The 16862-nt window shown below is 39.0% G+C and overlaps 2 protein-coding genes and 2 non-coding genes across 16 annotated transcripts in view; 1 reads left to right on the forward strand and 3 right to left on the reverse strand.

Moving 5' to 3' along the window:
- The window catches only part of Tex14 (testis expressed 14, intercellular bridge forming factor), a 103220-nt gene extending 92707 nt beyond the window's left edge, over positions 1-10513 (reverse strand). For 6 of the 8 annotated variants that reach the window (XM_078042318.1, XM_078042323.1, XM_078042322.1 and 3 more), the window contains exons 1-2: positions 10405-10513; positions 4416-4516 (exon numbers count right to left, since the gene is read on the reverse strand). The gene's annotated coding sequence lies outside the window, so the exon portion shown is untranslated. The remainder of the gene's footprint in view (positions 1-4415; positions 4517-10404) is intronic. The other 2 variants (XM_078042320.1, XM_078042317.1) reach the window with 2 other exon arrangements.
- LOC120884719 (U1 spliceosomal RNA) lies at positions 2568-2731 on the reverse strand. Its single transcript, XR_005727130.1, has one exon. It is a non-coding gene; the product is annotated as a U1 spliceosomal RNA (small nuclear RNA).
- Positions 3817-3974, reverse strand: LOC120884561 (U1 spliceosomal RNA). The gene has a single exon (XR_005726996.1). It is a non-coding gene; the product is annotated as a U1 spliceosomal RNA (small nuclear RNA).
- A 502-nt stretch (positions 10514-11015) lies between the features above and the next one.
- Rad51c (RAD51 paralog C) overlaps positions 11016-16862 on the forward strand; it is a 36665-nt gene continuing 30818 nt past the window's right edge. For 4 of the 6 annotated variants that reach the window (XR_005726393.2, XM_005321571.5, XM_005321570.5 and 1 more), the window contains exons 1-4: positions 11016-11232; positions 11817-12075; positions 12642-12808; positions 15365-15498. Coding sequence is in view for 5 of the 6 variants with exons in the window: in XM_005321571.5 (XP_005321628.2) it covers positions 11115-11232; positions 11817-12075; positions 12642-12808; positions 15365-15498 (678 nt within the window). In the remaining variant the exon portion in view is untranslated. Of the gene's footprint in view, positions 11233-11816; positions 12081-12641; positions 12809-15364; positions 15499-16862 lie in introns of those variants that run through there. The other 2 variants (XM_013356996.4, XM_021724077.3) reach the window with 2 other exon arrangements.

Here is a 16862-nt window from a genome sequence, read left to right on the forward strand (position 1 = left end):
ATGGCAAACTCTTTCACAGAAAGGCAGGGAAAAGTAGAGTAATATTTTTAGGATTTACTTCTAGCTTTGGGGTAAAGGGCAAAAAGAGATTATTTTTCCCTCTGGGTACTGATGATGGAACAATTCCATGCACTCTCTACCACTGAGCTATATCCCCAAGCCCTTTTTATTTTGAGACAGGGTCTCCACACTATATTGTTTAGGCCAGAGTCCACCTTGCAATCCTCCTGCTTCATCCTCCCAAGTTGGTGGGATTACAGGCAGGCCCTACTATACCCAGCTCAACTAATAAAGTCTATGCAAATATTCCAAAATCCAAAAATCTTCAAAATCTCAAACATTTATGGTCCCAAACATTTCAGATAAGGACACTGAACTTGTAAAATATGGAATCTGCTTTAAAATAATCAGGGTGGGTGGGTTTAGAGTATTCAGGGTAGATGAAACAATTTAGGACTTGAATTAGTCATTGCTGAAGCTGGTATGGTTAAATGGGAATGCCTGGAGTTATTTTGTTTACATTAGAAATTTTTCATAATATAAAGTTTTTTTAAATATATTTTTTTAGTTGTCAATGGACCTTTATTTAACTTATTTATATGTGGTGCTGAGACTTGAACCCAGTGCCTCACACATTCTAGGCAAGTGCTCTAGCACTGAGCCACAACCCTAGCCCCTCCATAACATAAAGTTTTAAAAAATAATTTTAAAAAAGTTCAAGGAGGATCCCCACTTCCTCTCATGATTCTGACTGCCTTTATAGGTTGATGCCCCAGCTTTACCTTGAATGGGGATGGAAAGGAAGAGTAAGGAAGGAGTGCACTTTGGATTCTGTTTTTCCTTTCTTTTTAAAAACATATCTTTATTTTTGTTTTTATTTTTATGTGGTGCTGAGGATCAAACCCAATGTCTCACATGTGCAAGGCAAGCACGATGCCACTGAGCCACAACCCCACCCTGGATTCTGTTTTTCAACAAGTGAAAAAATATTAAAGGAGAAATAGAAATCAGATTTAGAGGTCATCTTTTTCTTCTTTCTTTCATCTCCTATCTCAAACACAATTAACCAGCAAGTCTTGTTTTGTTTTTCCTTAAAAATATATTCAGAATCTGATCCCTTTTTACAATTCCAGTGCTACCAATCTGGACAAGCCTTTCTCAACCCCTGCCCAGATTACTGTAGCCTCCTATCTCCTTTCATCCTTGCTATCCCAGACTATTAACACAGCATCCAGGGATCCTGATAAAACCTATTTTTGTTGGCATCACTATTCTGTTCAAAACCCCCAATACTAATCTCACACAAACTATGAGGAAACAAAAGATGAGGGATATTTCCCCATTTATTCTATCATTTATTTATTTATTGGTACCAGGGATTGAAACCAGGGGTGCTTACCCACTGAGCCACATACCAGCCCATTAATTTTATTTTCATTTTTGAGATAGGATCTCTCTAAATTGCTGAGACTGGCTTTGAACTCTCAGTCCTCCTGCCTTAGCCTCCCAAGCTGCTGGGTTTACAGGCATGGGTCACCATGCCCAGCCCTCCACTTATTTTTTGAAGCCAGCATTACTCTGATATCTAAATTGATAGGACACTTTAAAGAAAACTACAGACCATTATCTCTCATGGACAAAGACACAAAATTCCTTTAAAAAAAGAGACACTATATCCAGCAATATGCAAAAGAGTAGCATATCATGATCTTTTTAGATTTATCCCAGGGATTTGAAGTTGGTTTAAGATCAGAAAATAAATCTAAGTAATTCAACATATCAACAAATCAAGAAGAAAGGTATGCAACAAGACAAAAATTCATTATCCATTTAGGATAATCTCACCACAGTAATTAGCTTCATAAACAGCATCTATGAAAATCCTACAGTTAACATCCTTCATGGTAGATATTGAAATTTTTTTTTCTGCAGTTAAGAATGAAACAACCATGTCAACTTTAACCACTATCATTCAACATTTACTGGAGATGCTGGCTAATGTCCACTTACAACTAAAAAAAAAATATATATATATATAAATATATATATATATAACATAATAAAAACATATAATAACATATATATACGTTATATATATTATATATATGGTCATAACTGAATTTGGGCTGTGGCTATAGCTCAGCACTAGAGCGCTTGCCTAGCATGGTGAGGCACTGGGTTAAACCCTCAGCATCACATAAAAATCAATAAATAAGTAAAGTTATTTTAAAAAAATTCACAACTGAATTTAGTAATCACAGGAAACAAGCTTAATTAGTGCAAAACAATTTTACTTCTATATTTGGGCAAAAAGCATATGAGAAAAACAAACACACCCTGGAAAACAAAATTTCAAATAGTTACTTAAAATGCCTCCAAAATAGCACATTATTATAGGGCTGTACTAGTGAAAAAAAATTAAACTCTTTGTTCAGGGGTGTTTGCTGCAATGGCCTAGTCAAGAACATGGAACCCACCAAACATATGAGAAAAACACTTTGTAAGGACTACATAAAAGTATTGCATATAAGTATCACACAAGTCTCTCATATCACCAACAACCAACGCAGGGGAGAGCGCGAACGCAGTCCCCCACTACCACAAATTATGCAGTCAAGTTTCCCACGTTTGGGGAAATCACAGGGGTCAGCACATCCGGAGTGCAATGAATAAGCCTCAACCTGGGAAAACCACCTTCCTGACCATGGTATCTCCCCTGCCAGGTAAGTATGAGTAGTGATAGTTGCCAGGCATCACACCCTCAGACTCCAGACACTTTTCGCACTATCTTTGCCCAAACTCTAGCCGATCACTTTCCATATAACGACTTCTCCAAATTGTAGGAACCAAACAATAACAGTTTGATTACTATATTTATTTACAAAAAACTCAAAAATGTATATAGATGAACAAGTCCAGAAGGCACTGTGGTCATCTACATATACCAAGCCCCTTTTGATGACGTCAAAACTTCTGACAAATCTGAGGCTTTTGTTGATGTGGTAGGCAAAATGACAGCCCACAAAAATGTCCAAAACCTAATCCTTGGAACTGGTTACTTTCCACCTAAAGGGTACTGCTGATGTAAGGATTTGAGATACAGAGATTATCAGGTGTGCCTAAAATAATGACATAATTTGCATAAAGATGTAAGAGCAGTGGAGCATGCCTGTAATCCTGGGTGCTCAGGAGGATGAGGCAGGAGGATTGCAAATTCAAGACCAGTCTGGCAGTTTAGTAAGAATTTATCACAAAATAAAACAACAAAAAAGTGGGCTGAGGATTTAGCTCAATTTTAGGGTGTTTTGTTTTGCTTTATCTTTCTCCAGTACAGAAAATCGAACTCAGGGTTCAGTATTACAAAAGAAAAACAATGCTGAATTGTGGAGCAGTTTGGAAATGTAGCATGTGCCTTGCCTCAGCAATGGCAAGGTGCCAAGCAACTCAGTGAGACCATGTCTCCAAATAAAATACAAAATAGGGGACTGGGGCTGTAGCTCAGTGGTAGAGCGCCTGCCCCTCACATATGAGACCCTAGGTTCCATCCTTAACACCACATAAAGATGACTAAAATAAAGGTATTGTGTCCGTCTACAACTACAAAAAAATAATAATTATTATTCATGCTATCCCCATATTCCTGCTACTTCACAAACTATAACTCAAGGAGAAAATAGCTGTATTAAATTAACCTAAACCACTGCTAATAACAAGAAAAATTAATACAAACACATAAAAAACTGTAAGTGTTCATAAATACTATGTCTGGCCTGAAAAAGGCTGCAATCAGAAATTTATTATTTGAACAAATCAAGTCAGAGGAAAGTATGAAAGCAATCCCCCACTACCACAAATTATGCAGTTGAGTTTCTCACATTTGGGGAAATCACAGGAGTTAGCACATCCAAAGTGCAATGGATGAGCCTCACGTGGGAAAAGCACCTTTGTGATCATGGTATTGAAGCCAGAATTAGACAGGTATTCAGTGTAGATAGGTAAATCGAGTCAGATTGGATCAAGGAGGCCAATTTTGAGTGAGTCTGGGAAGTTGGAGATAAGAGACCCCTGAGGGATCTTATCAAGAACTTGCTCCTGCTCCAACCTGTTGCCAAAGTAATCTGACTCAGGAATTTCCCTCCCTACAGGGAGATATAGGTTATTAATGTGTCCTTGGCTACTCCACCCTGCCCTTCCCCCTTCAACCCACCTGTTTCCCACCTTTTGGCCTTCCCACCGAGCATTACTGGGCCTAGTCACCTATGCAGGAAGGAGAAAGGTGGAAAGGCAGGAGAACAAAGGAATCCTAGGACATATAAAAAGGGCAGAATATCTCACTTCTGGGGATACTAGGATACCAGCTATGCCCCCTCTTCTCCCTCCCTGGAGAAGTCTATACTACCCCTTTTTAAATAAACCTGGTTTTTATGCTTGCTTCGGCGTGCTTCTCTACTGTTCAAACTTCAACATTTGGGGAAGCAGGACTTGTCACCAGTAACCTGCAGCATCAGCATCTCACCTGCCAGATAAGAAAGAGGCCTGACAATTCCATAATTCCAAAATGAAAAGATTCCAAAATGTAGTAACCACGCAGCAAATATTGTGCATCTGGATATGGCAACATCTTGGAAAATACAGGCCTGTGATAAGAATGACCAGCAGTCATTGTGCTTATTTACATAATCCACACCCCTTTCACTGATCTCATTCATTCAGCACAACTTTCGTAGTATGCTTGGTGATGCTACTGAAATAAAATGTAAAGATAAATATACTCTACAGATCACAAGCTAAATAACATACACTAGCTCCTGTCTTCAAAGGTTATGATGCTGGTTACTGTGATTTGTGGTACAGTTCAAAAAGCTGTTATGTAACCTGAATGAGCAGGTCTGAAAAGATGAAATTTGGTTAAACAACATTTGAAGGACTTGGGGTATAGTTTATTGGTAAAGTGCTTGCCTAGCTCATCTGAGGCCCTAGGTTAAATTCCCAACCCTATGAGGGAAAAATAAAAATAGAAAGTTAAAAAAATACATTAGAAAACCCAGTGAACATACTGTAAAAAGTTGGTTTAGTCCACAGCACCAAGCATAAGTGCAAAATGCTTTCTTTCAAACATACAGCAAGTCATCATTGTTACTTGAAAGACCCATTATACAAGTGATAATATTTTTAGGAAGTTTTTTTTAATGGCAGAGCAGTCCTTTTTAAAAAAATATACTTTTGTTTATTTTTATGTGGTGCTGAAGATTGAACCCATTGCCTCTTATATGCTAGGTAAGCACTGTACCACTGAGCTACAACCCCAGCCCACAAATGCTAATTTTGAAAAGAAGTAAACTAGGAAAATGTTCCTAGTCCCTAATTCTAAATCTGGAGTGTGATAGATGACCCTCACCTCCATGATCACTGTCTTCCCTCTCAAGCAGGAATAAGTTATATTTCCAAGTACCTTAAATTCTCTCTTACTTAATCCCACAGGTACAGGGTCAACTATCTGTTTTTCCACAGGTTTTTCTTAAATCTAGAACTGGACCACTGGAGAATCCATTCTACAAGAAACTCCTCAACTCTATTAGAATCCTGTTAGATTCCTTAAAAAAAAAAAAGCAAATCCTGTCTCAGGCAATAGTGAATAATTAATGTATTCGACATCCACATAATAAATAGTTTTCCTTTCTTCTTCACTGTACGATAGAATTAGAGTGTTCAAGTTTAATAGTGATCTTCAAGTGCCTCCCCAAGATCATATTTGAACCACCCTATTTCCCAAGTCTTTTTTTGGCTTGCCTCAAATTTACTATCCTTCTGCTTCAGCCTCCAGATTGCTTAGATGAGAGGCTGTGTCATCATACCTGATTTTGAAGCCTTTTTGCTTTGCAGAAGAATTCTTCTGATATTATCTCCTCTGCCAAAATAAATTATTCAGAGTTTCATATCTTTAAAGCAGGAGGAAATAATACTGTTTTAAAAATCTTATGGGGTACTGGGTTCGATCCTCACCACCACATTTAAAAATAATTAAAATAAAGGTATTGGGTCCATCTACTGTGTGTGTGTGTGTGTGTGTGTGTGTGTGTGTGTATGTATATATTTCTTGTAGTGCTGGGGATTGAACCCAGGGCCTTATGCATGTGAGGCAAGCACTCTACTAACTGAGCTATAACTCCAGCCCTGTAACTAAAAATAGTTTTAAAAATCTTATTAAAGATTAATAAGCAGCCAGGCCCAGTATCACAACTTATAATCCCAGACACTCAGGAGGCTGAGGAGGAGGATTTCAAGTTCAAAGCCAACCTCAGCAGTTTAGTAAGACCCTAAGCAACTCAATGAGACTCTGTCACTAAATAAAATATTTTTCTTTTTTAAAGGGAGAGTGTGAGAGGGAGAAGAAGAAGAAGAAGAAGAAGAAGAGAGAGAGAGAGAGACAGAATTTTTTTAATATTTATTTTTTTTAGTTATTGGCGGACACAACATCTTTGTTTGTATGTGGTGCTGAGAATCGAACCTGGGCCATACGCATGCCAGGCGAGCGCGCTACCGCTTGAGCCATATCCCAGCCCTAAATAAAATATTTTTAAAAAAATGGCTGGAGATGTGGCTCAGTGGTTAAGTGCCTCTGGGTTTAAATCCTGGTACAAAAAAAAAAAAAAATAGCTGAAGCTGGGGGAATTGGCACATGTCTGTAATCCTAGCAACTATGGAGGCTGATGAAGGAGGATCACAAGTTTGAGGCCATCCTCAGCAATTTAGCAAGATCCTAAGAAAATTAATGAGACCATCTCAATATAAAAAATAAAAGGGGATCTGGACACAGCGGCCCAGGAGGCTGACACAGGAGAATCGTGAGTTCAAAGCCAGTCTCAGCAATGGCGAGGTGCTAACCAACTCAGTGAGACCCTGTCTCTAAATAAAATACAATATAGGGCTGGGGACATGGCTCAGTGGTCAAGTGCTTGGAGTTCAGTCCTTGACACTAAAAAAATATAATAATAAAAAATAAATAAAAAGGGTTGGGGTGTAGCTCAATGGTAGAGTACCTCTGGGTTCAATCCAGCACCAAAAACAAAACAAAACAAAACAAAACAAAACAAAAAACTTGCCCAAAGCATACATAATCCCATAGATCAATCTACTTATGAACAAAAAAGCAAAACTTTTTTTTTTTTTTTTTGCAGAACCTGGGATAGAATACAGTGGTATTCTACCATTGAGCTACATCCTCAGTCTTTTTTGTTTTATTTTTGAGATAGGTTCTTACAGGGTTGCCAAGGTGGCTTCAAACTTGCAACCCTTGTCTTCTACCTCAGTCTCCTGAGAAGCTGGAATTGCAGGCACACACCACTGTGCCTGGCCATGCAGAACTATTTTAACTATATGTATAACATATTTGTAAACCGAATCTAGCAGGGTATTAAAAACAGATGACTGGGGCTGGGGATGTGGCTCAAGCGGTAGCGCGCTCGCCTGGCATGCCTGGGGCTCTGGGTTCGATCCTCAGCACCACATAAAATAAAAATAAAGATGTTGTGTCCACCGAAAAAAGGCTTTCTTTAAAAAAACAACAAACAAACAAAAAACCCCCAGATGACTAAAGAGGTTTTAGATCAGGACTGTTAAGACCTAAGTACATAAAGTATATGATAAAGTGGCATTTCATATGGATGGGGAAAGGATTGACTACTTCATAAGGACTGCTAAATTAGCTCACCACTGTAAAGAAAGAAAAAAACAATTCCTTCCTACCTTTTGCTGGAGGTCAAGGATGGGGATTGAACCTAAGGCCTTACTCATGGTGTAATCTATCTATCTATCTATATGATTTAACCCAGTGGTGCTTTACCACTGAACTACATACCTAGTACTTTTTGTTTTTTATTTTGAAACAGGGTCTAAGTTGTTAAGCCTGTCCTTGAATTTGTCATCCTTTTGCCTCAGCCCTCCTGAGTTACTGGGATTACAGGTGTGCAACACAATATTCAAATATTCACCTATTCCTTTTTTTTAAATTTTTTTATTTATTTTTTATTTTTTTTTAAAGAGAAAGTGAGAGAGGGGGACAGAGAGAGAGAGAGAGAGAGAGAGAGAATTTTAACATTTATTTATCTTTTCTTAGTTCTCGGCGGACACAACAGCTTTGTTGGTATGTGGTGCTGCTGAGGATCGAACCTGGGCCGCACGCATGCCAGGCGAGCGCGCTACCGCTTGAGCCACATCCCAGCCCCTCACCTATTCCTTTTTAAAAATCAAATTAAGGGGTTAGGGATGTGACGCAAGCAGTAGCGCGCACGCCTGGCATGCGTGCAGCCCGGATTCAATCCTCAGCACCACATACAAAACAAAGATGTTGTGTATGCCAATAACTAAAAAAAATAAATATTGAAAAATTCTCTCTCTCTCTCTCTCTCTCCCACTCTCTTTAAAAAAATCAAATTAAAATATTCAAATGTAAATTGAAATGTCATATACTAAAAAATTATGCTTATAATTTCTTTCTTTTTATTTTTTTTAGTGCTGGAGATTGAAACTGGGGCCTCAAGCATGCTATCACTAAGATCATTCTCCAGTCCTTTATATATTTTAGTTTGGGAGACAGGGTCTCACTAAGTTACCCAGGCTAACCTCAAACTTGTGATCCTCCTGTCTTAGCCTCCAGAAAGCTGGGATTACAGATGTGTACCATTGGGTATGGCCATGTTTCTAATTTTGAAGAGACTTTCTAAGCATGTTACCAAAATCAAGATTAAATACAAAATTTGACTAGGTTACATAGAGTAAATCTCTCTAAAGTACAAAACAAAACAAAAATCCCTCATAAAACAAAATTTAAACACACATGGCAAAGTGGGAAGATATTTGCAACATATAGATTAAGCAAAAGACTGTATTTGAATAAGCATAAGGATTAAGAATCATCAGAACCATAGTTTTTGTTTGCTTGTTTGTACCAGGATGGAACCCTGTGGTACTTAAACACTGAGCAACATCCCAAGCTTTCTTTCTTTTTTCTTTTTGAGAGAGATCTTACTATGCTGTCCAGGCTGGTTTCAAACTCCAGAGCTCAAGTCATCTTCCCAAGTAGCTGGGACTACAGCTACTACAGAATGATGATAAAAATGGTAATTATTATAGGCAAGTCGAGGCAGGGTTGGAAAATACTAATAGCAGCTAATTGTGTAGCTTCATATGGAGTCCACTAGTTTCTTTTTCCTTTTCTTTTCTTGGTAGTATTGGGAATTGAACCCAGAGCCTTGTATGCAAGGCAAGTATTCTACCACTGAGCTATATATCCCTAGCACTTGACTAGTTTCTTAACTCTCCCTGCAGATGAAACGAAATTCTAAACATGACCAATTCCACTGTGTTTCACCAAACTGAAAGAATTATTGCTGACTAAGGTAACACTGTCTTCTTCACCCAAGAACCTGATTGCTTTACAAAAATAAGTGTGAATTCTCAAGAGGACAATATTTAGATAATGCCACTGAGTACCAGATGTAAATCATAAGTTAATCAGTGAGACACTGTCTCTAAATCAAATATAAAATAGGGCTGGGGAATGTGGCTCAGTGGTCGAGTGTCCCAGAGTTCAATTCCTATGCCCCTGCTCCTGGCTCCCCGCCTCCCGCCCCAAAAAACCAATGTTAAGCAATGTACTTATACCAACCACATTTTGACTATCTCTACCAAACTTTCCCTACCCTACCAAGTTAGGAATTTCTGAAATCCTCCCCTCTCAAAAGAGGTCTACAATTTGGTGGTAACTCGAGGTAACAAAGAGTGTTCTAGGTTGAATTTTGGCTTGAAGAAACCTGCTGAGTTTCTACGTCCTAGTCTTCCTCATGGCATGGCTATGAGCATTTGAAATGTATGGGATTTGTTACAGTGCTCAGCAGAATGTTGTTCCTTAGTCCTATTTCATGATATTTAAAAAATTCCTTTAAGCTGGGAAGAAAAATCAAGGGTAGGGTCGTTGCCAAGGCTGGGCGCAGTGGCGTATGCCTGTAATTGTAATCTCAGCGACTTGGGAAGCTGAGGCAGGAGGATTCCTAGTCTGATGGGTCAGCCTCAGCATTTCAGCGAAGCTCAAAAAGAGCTGGGGATATCAGTCAGAGATACAGGGCCCCTGGCTTCAATCCACCACCCCCCCAAAAAAAAAAATCGTGGCCAAAAAGTAGGGTATAAATTACTCCCCTAAATAAATCATAATCCCTAGGGAAAAAATGACCTCAAAAACCACCTTCCAAACCAGCTCCCAATTCCCCCTAAATTTTGTGTTTTAGAAGCGGTCATTTCCAGGCCTTCAACACCCTTTGCAACTTTACTGGGAGTCGAACCCCCACCCCCACCCGCTCAGGACACCAGGAGCAGAGGCCAGTCCACTATAGGTCATTACATGCTTACTTTTCTCAAGCTAAGCAGGCGGTGAAGTGCTAACGGTCTCAGAAGCCTCCATGCTCCAGGGTTGACTCGCGGGAAGGCGTGCGTGGGTGCGGGGATTGGACTGAGTCTCCCCGCGGAGGTGGGGGGTCTGGCCCACAATCCCTCGCGAGGGCGGGAAAAGCAAAGAGGGGGGGCAGAAAAGGGGGGACGGCTAGCGAGAAGAGTCAAGGGGCTGGAATACTATAATAAGCATAGATTAATCCTTATATGACTGCTTCCTGGGCTTGTCACACCAAAAAATTGGTTAATTGGCCTGTGTTCTTTTATTGCTCCCACTATCCCCACTCAGGGAATTAATTCCTCTTAATGACTGAGGCTTCCACTCAACAGGACAGTTCAGAGACAATGTGATGTGTAGGGCCTGCTGTGCCAAGCTCTCCATTCCTAAGATGGAGGCCATCCATCTTTTTATTGTCACCGTGTACATTAAATGGAGAAACCCTCAACGGTATATGAAGGAGTCACATCGGAAGCCTGGGAGGTGTGAAAGAAAACACATACTCCCCACAGTCGCAAAGCTAAAGCCTCGTGCAGTCAGGCCGCAGACCCCGCCCCTTCCGCTTTACGGTTGACGTCACAGCCCGGGCGCGGGAGTGCGGAGTTTTGGTCTCCCGGACTTAGCTACAGGGGTGGGGTCTGCGCTGTAGTGTACAGAGACGTTCCGCTTTGAAATGCAGCGGGATTTGGTGAGTTTCCCGCTGTCTCCTGCAGTACGGGTGAAGCTGGTGTCTGCAGGTTTCCAGAATGCTGAGGAACTCCTGGAGGTGAAACCCTCCGAACTCAGCAAAGGTAAGGACTGCTGACGGCAAGCTTAGGTACGGGGTCCGCTCTCGCCCCCGCTACCTCAGTCTACTTTCTCCAGCTCTCAGGCTTCAGTTCAGTCACTGTCTGCGTGCTGCCTCCCGCGGCCTCGTTTAAAAAGTGAAAGAATTCCTTGAGGCCACTTGAAATTCGTCCGAAGGGGCCCAGGATGTAGCTCAGTAATCGTGGGGCAGCAACACACACATACACACACGCGCTCACGCACAAGAAACCAAAACAAAGAACAGTTGTTCACTGGATGGTTGGGAAAACCGTGTTTGTGGACCCCCCCCCCCAACACACACACACACATACTGGGGATTGAACTTCTGATTGGTGCTCTACCATTGAGCCACATCCTCCGTCTGCCCTTTTGAGACACAGCCTCCGCTGGCCTTGAACTTGGTGCCCCTCGTTTCAGCCTCCCAAGTGGCTGGGATTACAGGCGTGTGCCACTGGACCTGACTTTACTATCACTCATGTTATCCAAAAAAATTAATGAAGACAACCCATAATTGTGTTTGTTTTTTGAATCTCTAAAATCAATGGTTTATTTGTTATTTTACTTTCAGAAGTTGGAATATCTAAAGAGGAGGCTTTAGAAACTCTGCAGATTATAAGAAGAGAGTGTCTCACAAATAAACCAAAATATGCTGGTGCGCCAGAGTCAGGCAGGAAGTGTACAGCACTGGAACTTCTCGAGCAGGAGCAAACCCAGGGCTTCATTATTACCTTCTGTTCTGCACTAGATAATATTCTTGGCGGTGGAGTACCCTTAATGAAAACAACGGAAATTTGTGGTGCACCAGGTGTTGGAAAAACACAATTATGGTAAAGTAAGATGTTCCCCTTTTAAGGGCAGGTTTAATAACATTTTATGTAAGTAGTAGAGTGTGGTGTGCTGTGTGTTTACAGTCAAGAAACCATAAAAGGTGTGCTCTTAATTTTGTATGTGTGTGTGTGCATAGAACAAAACCCAGTTTACCATTTATATTACTTCAGTACCATATCTTGATAAATTGAAACAGTTATTTTGGTATCAAAAATGTTTCCTTTGCAATATGATGTGGTCACTAGGCAGTCTTCTGTTATTAATTCACTCCTGAGAATATATTGGAAAGTGAAATGTTTGAAAGTGGATTTATGCATAAGATAGGTTTCTATTTCCAGAAGCCTAGAAAGCATTAAAAATTTCTTAATCTTGGTTTTATAGGCACAGTCTTTCCCTAATCCAAGCATCAGTTGATTCACAATCATCTGGTCCACAGAGAGTCAGCCATCTCTTTTGCTTGGGGAGTGTATTTGCATTTATAAAACTTTAGTGGTACCTAACTGGTCATTACCTGGAGTTCGAAAAACACTGCAGTAGATGATCATGATAACTTATTTCTTGACAGTATGCAGTTGGCAATTGATGTGCAGATACCAGAATGTTTTGGAGGAGTGGCAGGTGAAGCAGTTTTTATTGATACAGAGGGAAGCTTTATGGTTGACAGAGTGGTAGACCTTGCTACTGCCTGCATTCAGCATCTTCATCTTATAGCAGGAACACACATGGAAGAAGGTAAGTTAACAAATGATCCTCTTTCTTTCTGTGTAATGAAGGTTGTTTGCATTTGCGCTCATCTCAGAACTCAGCAAGAGACCATTCTGAATGTGAAGCTTAATGGTTTAACAGTGTATTAATGTCAAATGCTCTTGCATCTGTTACAAGCACTATAGCTGGAACTGGCTTTTTCTTCCCCTTCTATGGACCTCATTGTAGTAATTCTGGGGCAAACCAATGCATGTATTTCAGTGTATGACTTTAAAACATCATATTCCAACTGGCCAGATATAAGCTAATGTGGACATCGTATTATGAGTGAATGTTGTTATGTACATTCAGTATATGTTGACTTCCACACTGGTTTTCCAATAACCAAATGCTTTGAAATCTACATCTAGAAATGTTCAGAATGTTAAGCTGATTGACCTTTGGGGGCTTTGAATAGTATATAATTTACTTTATAACTATATTAATTGTATCATTTAAGAATTTGGGAGGCTTTTAGGGGGTATTTATTAGATTAAAAAGGATTTTTTAAAAAGATAGTTTATATGCAAGTTCTTGTCCTTTCAGTTACTTTTTTTTAATTGTTCTTTTTACATATATATGACAGTAGATTACATTTTGACATTATACAAACATGGATTATAACTTATTCCAATTAGGATCCCATTCTTATCTCTTTTTTAAAATTTTTTAAGTTGTCAATGGACTTTATATATATGTGGTGCTGAGAATCAAACCCAGTGCCTAAACATGCTAGGCAAGCGCTCTATCACTGAGTCACAACCCCAGCCCCCATTCTTATCTTTTTAATTATTATATAAAAACAAGTGAGTAGTTTGACTGTTTTCTTTTGCTTTCTTTTTATCTTCATCGTATTTATTTATTTTTGTAAGTGTGGTACTGGGTATTGAATCTACGGCCTCTCACATCCTGGGAAAATGCTCTTCCACTGAGCAACATCCGGAGCCCTTTATTTTTATTTATTTATATTTCTGTTTGTTTGTAGGACTGGGGATTGAAGCTAGGGGCACTCTACCACTTAGCCACATACCCTGCACTTTGTCTTTTTTATTTGTTTATTTTTAAATTTTTATTTATTTTTGGTACTGGGAATCCGAACTCAGGGCACTCAACTTCTGAGCCACATATCCAGCCCTATTTTGTATTTTGTTTAGAGATAGGGTCTCATTGAATTGCTTAGCACCTTGCTCTTGTCGAAGCTGGCTTTGAACTTGAGCTCCTTCTGCCTCAGCCTCCCTAGCCGCTGGGATTATAGGCATGCACCACTGTACCTGGCTTGTATTTTTTGAGACAGATGTCCTTAAGTTGCCCAGGCTGACCTTAATTTTATACACCTGCCTCAGCCTCCCAAGTAGGTGGAATTATAGGCATTTGCAGTCCTTATATTTTTCTCTAGAAGTTTACCAAAGGGATGCTTTTCATAAGATGCTTGTACTTCCATTGAGCAAGTATAATTAGCTGTATATTTTCGTTTTCATGTAGGTACTAAGTGTCTTAATTAATTACCATTAACATCTACTAAAAGACATTGTACACTGGCAGAACATGTTACCCCCAAATATGCGATTTTGGCAAAAGGTTTATTTTGAGCTGAAGGCAATTGAGAAAAAATATAAAGGAAAGCTTTCTACCTTGTCCGTGTTTTCATAAAAACAACACAAATGTGCTAAGGTGTTTTCTCTCCCCTCTCTGCCAAGGAAAGACAAAAAGTAATCACCAGAGACAATTTTAGACTCTGTCAGCATGGAGGAATCAGCCAATAGAGGATCTAAGTAACAAACTTCATTAGCTAGTCTTTTTATTTTTTTTTAATTTTAAAAATATTTTTAGGTGTAGATAGACACAATACCTTTATTTTGTTTATTTATTTTTTATTTTTTTATTTTTTTAATGGGATGCTGGGGATCAAACCCAGTGCCTCACGCATGCTAGGCAAGCGCTCTACCACTGAGCCCCAGTCCAGCCCTTCATTAGCTAGTTTTTATCTTCCATTAATTTCTCATATATTTGCCTTCCTACAATTTGCTAGCTCTAGAGACTCAAGGTCCTTTTCCTTTGTCTTTTCACTTCTCTAAGAATTTATTGTTCCTTTGGTAAAATGAGCCAAAATTCTAACCAAGTTTTTGAGATACTAATCTTTGGACTCCCATTTGTTATATATGGGATGCATATGTTATTCAATTTTTGTTTTTCTAATGTTAAACTGTCTTTGTCAGTCTAGTTTATTTCAGCCAGAGAACTTGGGAAAGTAGTAGGAAAAAACACTTTTTCCAGCCAGATGTGCTGGTGTATTCCTTTATTACCAGTATCTTGTTAGGCTGAGGCAAGAGGATTGCAAGTTTTTTGAGGTCAGCCTACACAACTTAGCAGGTGCATCTCAAAATAAAAAATATAAAGGACTAAGGATTTAATTCAGTGGTAGAATGTTCCTGGGTTCAATCCCCAGTAAAGTCCCCTCCCACACACAAAGGTATTATTTTCCTACAATCATCAGCATATCCATACGAGTAAAACTTAGTAAGATGCTGTTTTGTTTTTCTTCAGAACACCAAAGAGCTTTGAAGGACTTCACTCTTGAAAATATTCTTTCCCATATTTACTATTTTCGTTGTCATGATTATACAGAACTACTGGCGCAAGTTTATCTTCTTCCAGATTTCCTTTCAGGTCATTCAAAGGTATGAGTCAAACAACTGAAATATAACTAACTAACTATCTTTGGATATGTTTGATAAGTATGAAAAATAACTATGAAGTATGGTAGCATAAAATTAAAATCAAAAAAGAATATCTCTTCTTTCCCTGTCCTATAATATATTTATATACATTTATGTTTATTTTGTATATACGTATATACTATTCAAATTTCAGTTTCAAAACTACTTATGTATATGTGTGTATATACGGTAGTTTTGAAGTTTAAATAATTTTATTTATTATTATTTATTTTTAAAATAATTTTAAAATTGAAATATCAAGGGACTATAAAGTTGAGTTTATTTCTTGGTTCTTATAATCTACATCTCTCTTCTTTTGCCATTATCACAATGCTCGTTTTGTTTAGTTAGCAGTGTTGGGATGGGACCCAGGGCCTTACACATGTTAGACAAGTGTTCTACCACTGAGCTACACCCCAGCCCTACTTCTTACTTTCCAATTTGGATGCTTATATTTATTTTTTATTTTGCTTTATTGCTCTAGCTAGACTTCCAGTGTAATGTTGACTAACTGATGAAAGTGAACATTCTTGTCTTATTACTGATCTTGGGGAAAAGTTTTCATTTCAGCATTAAATAACTTAATTTTCATTATTCACAGATTCCACCTGCCCCCTACTGGAGATTGAACCCAGGGACATTCTACCATTGAGTTACATTCCCAACTCTTTTCTTTTTATTTATTTATTTATTTTAAGTTGTAGATGGACCCAATGTCTTTATTTATTTACTAACTTTATGTGGTGCTGAGGATTGAACCCAGTGCCTCATGCATGTGAGGCAAACGCTCTCCAACTCTTTTTTATTTATTTTGAGAAGGTTTCACTGAGTTGCCCAGGCTGGGCTTGAATTTATGATTCTTCTACTTCAACCTCCCAAGTTGCTGGATTTATAGGCGTGTATGTACCCCATACTGACAAAGTATATAAATGTAAATTTGCTTGGTTGCTAAGATTTATTTGTAACCCCCAAATCAATACTACCAATGCTTTATAGTCATTTGTAGATATGTTAGTTTAAGCTACCATAATAAAAATGCTATAGATTGGATGGCTTAACAACAAATTTTTATTTTCTTACAGTTGTGGAGGCTAGAAATCCAACCTAAAGGTTCAGGATGATTTGCTTGCTGGCAAAATCGTTCTTCCTGGCTCACAGTCACCTCATGTGGTGGGCGGGGGGAGACTGACTGTGAGTGAGAGAGAAGGGGAAAGAGAGACAGCATGAAAGTGAGTGAGAGTGCATGTGCATGTTGTCTCTACTTACAAGGACACTAATCCTGAAGGATCAAGGTCCCATCTTTATGACCCTCATTTTATTTAACA

The sequence above is a fragment of the Ictidomys tridecemlineatus genome, chromosome 3 (genome assembly GCF_052094955.1).
Source record: "Ictidomys tridecemlineatus isolate mIctTri1 chromosome 3, mIctTri1.hap1, whole genome shotgun sequence".
Taxonomy (NCBI): Eukaryota; Metazoa; Chordata; class Mammalia; order Rodentia; family Sciuridae; genus Ictidomys; species Ictidomys tridecemlineatus.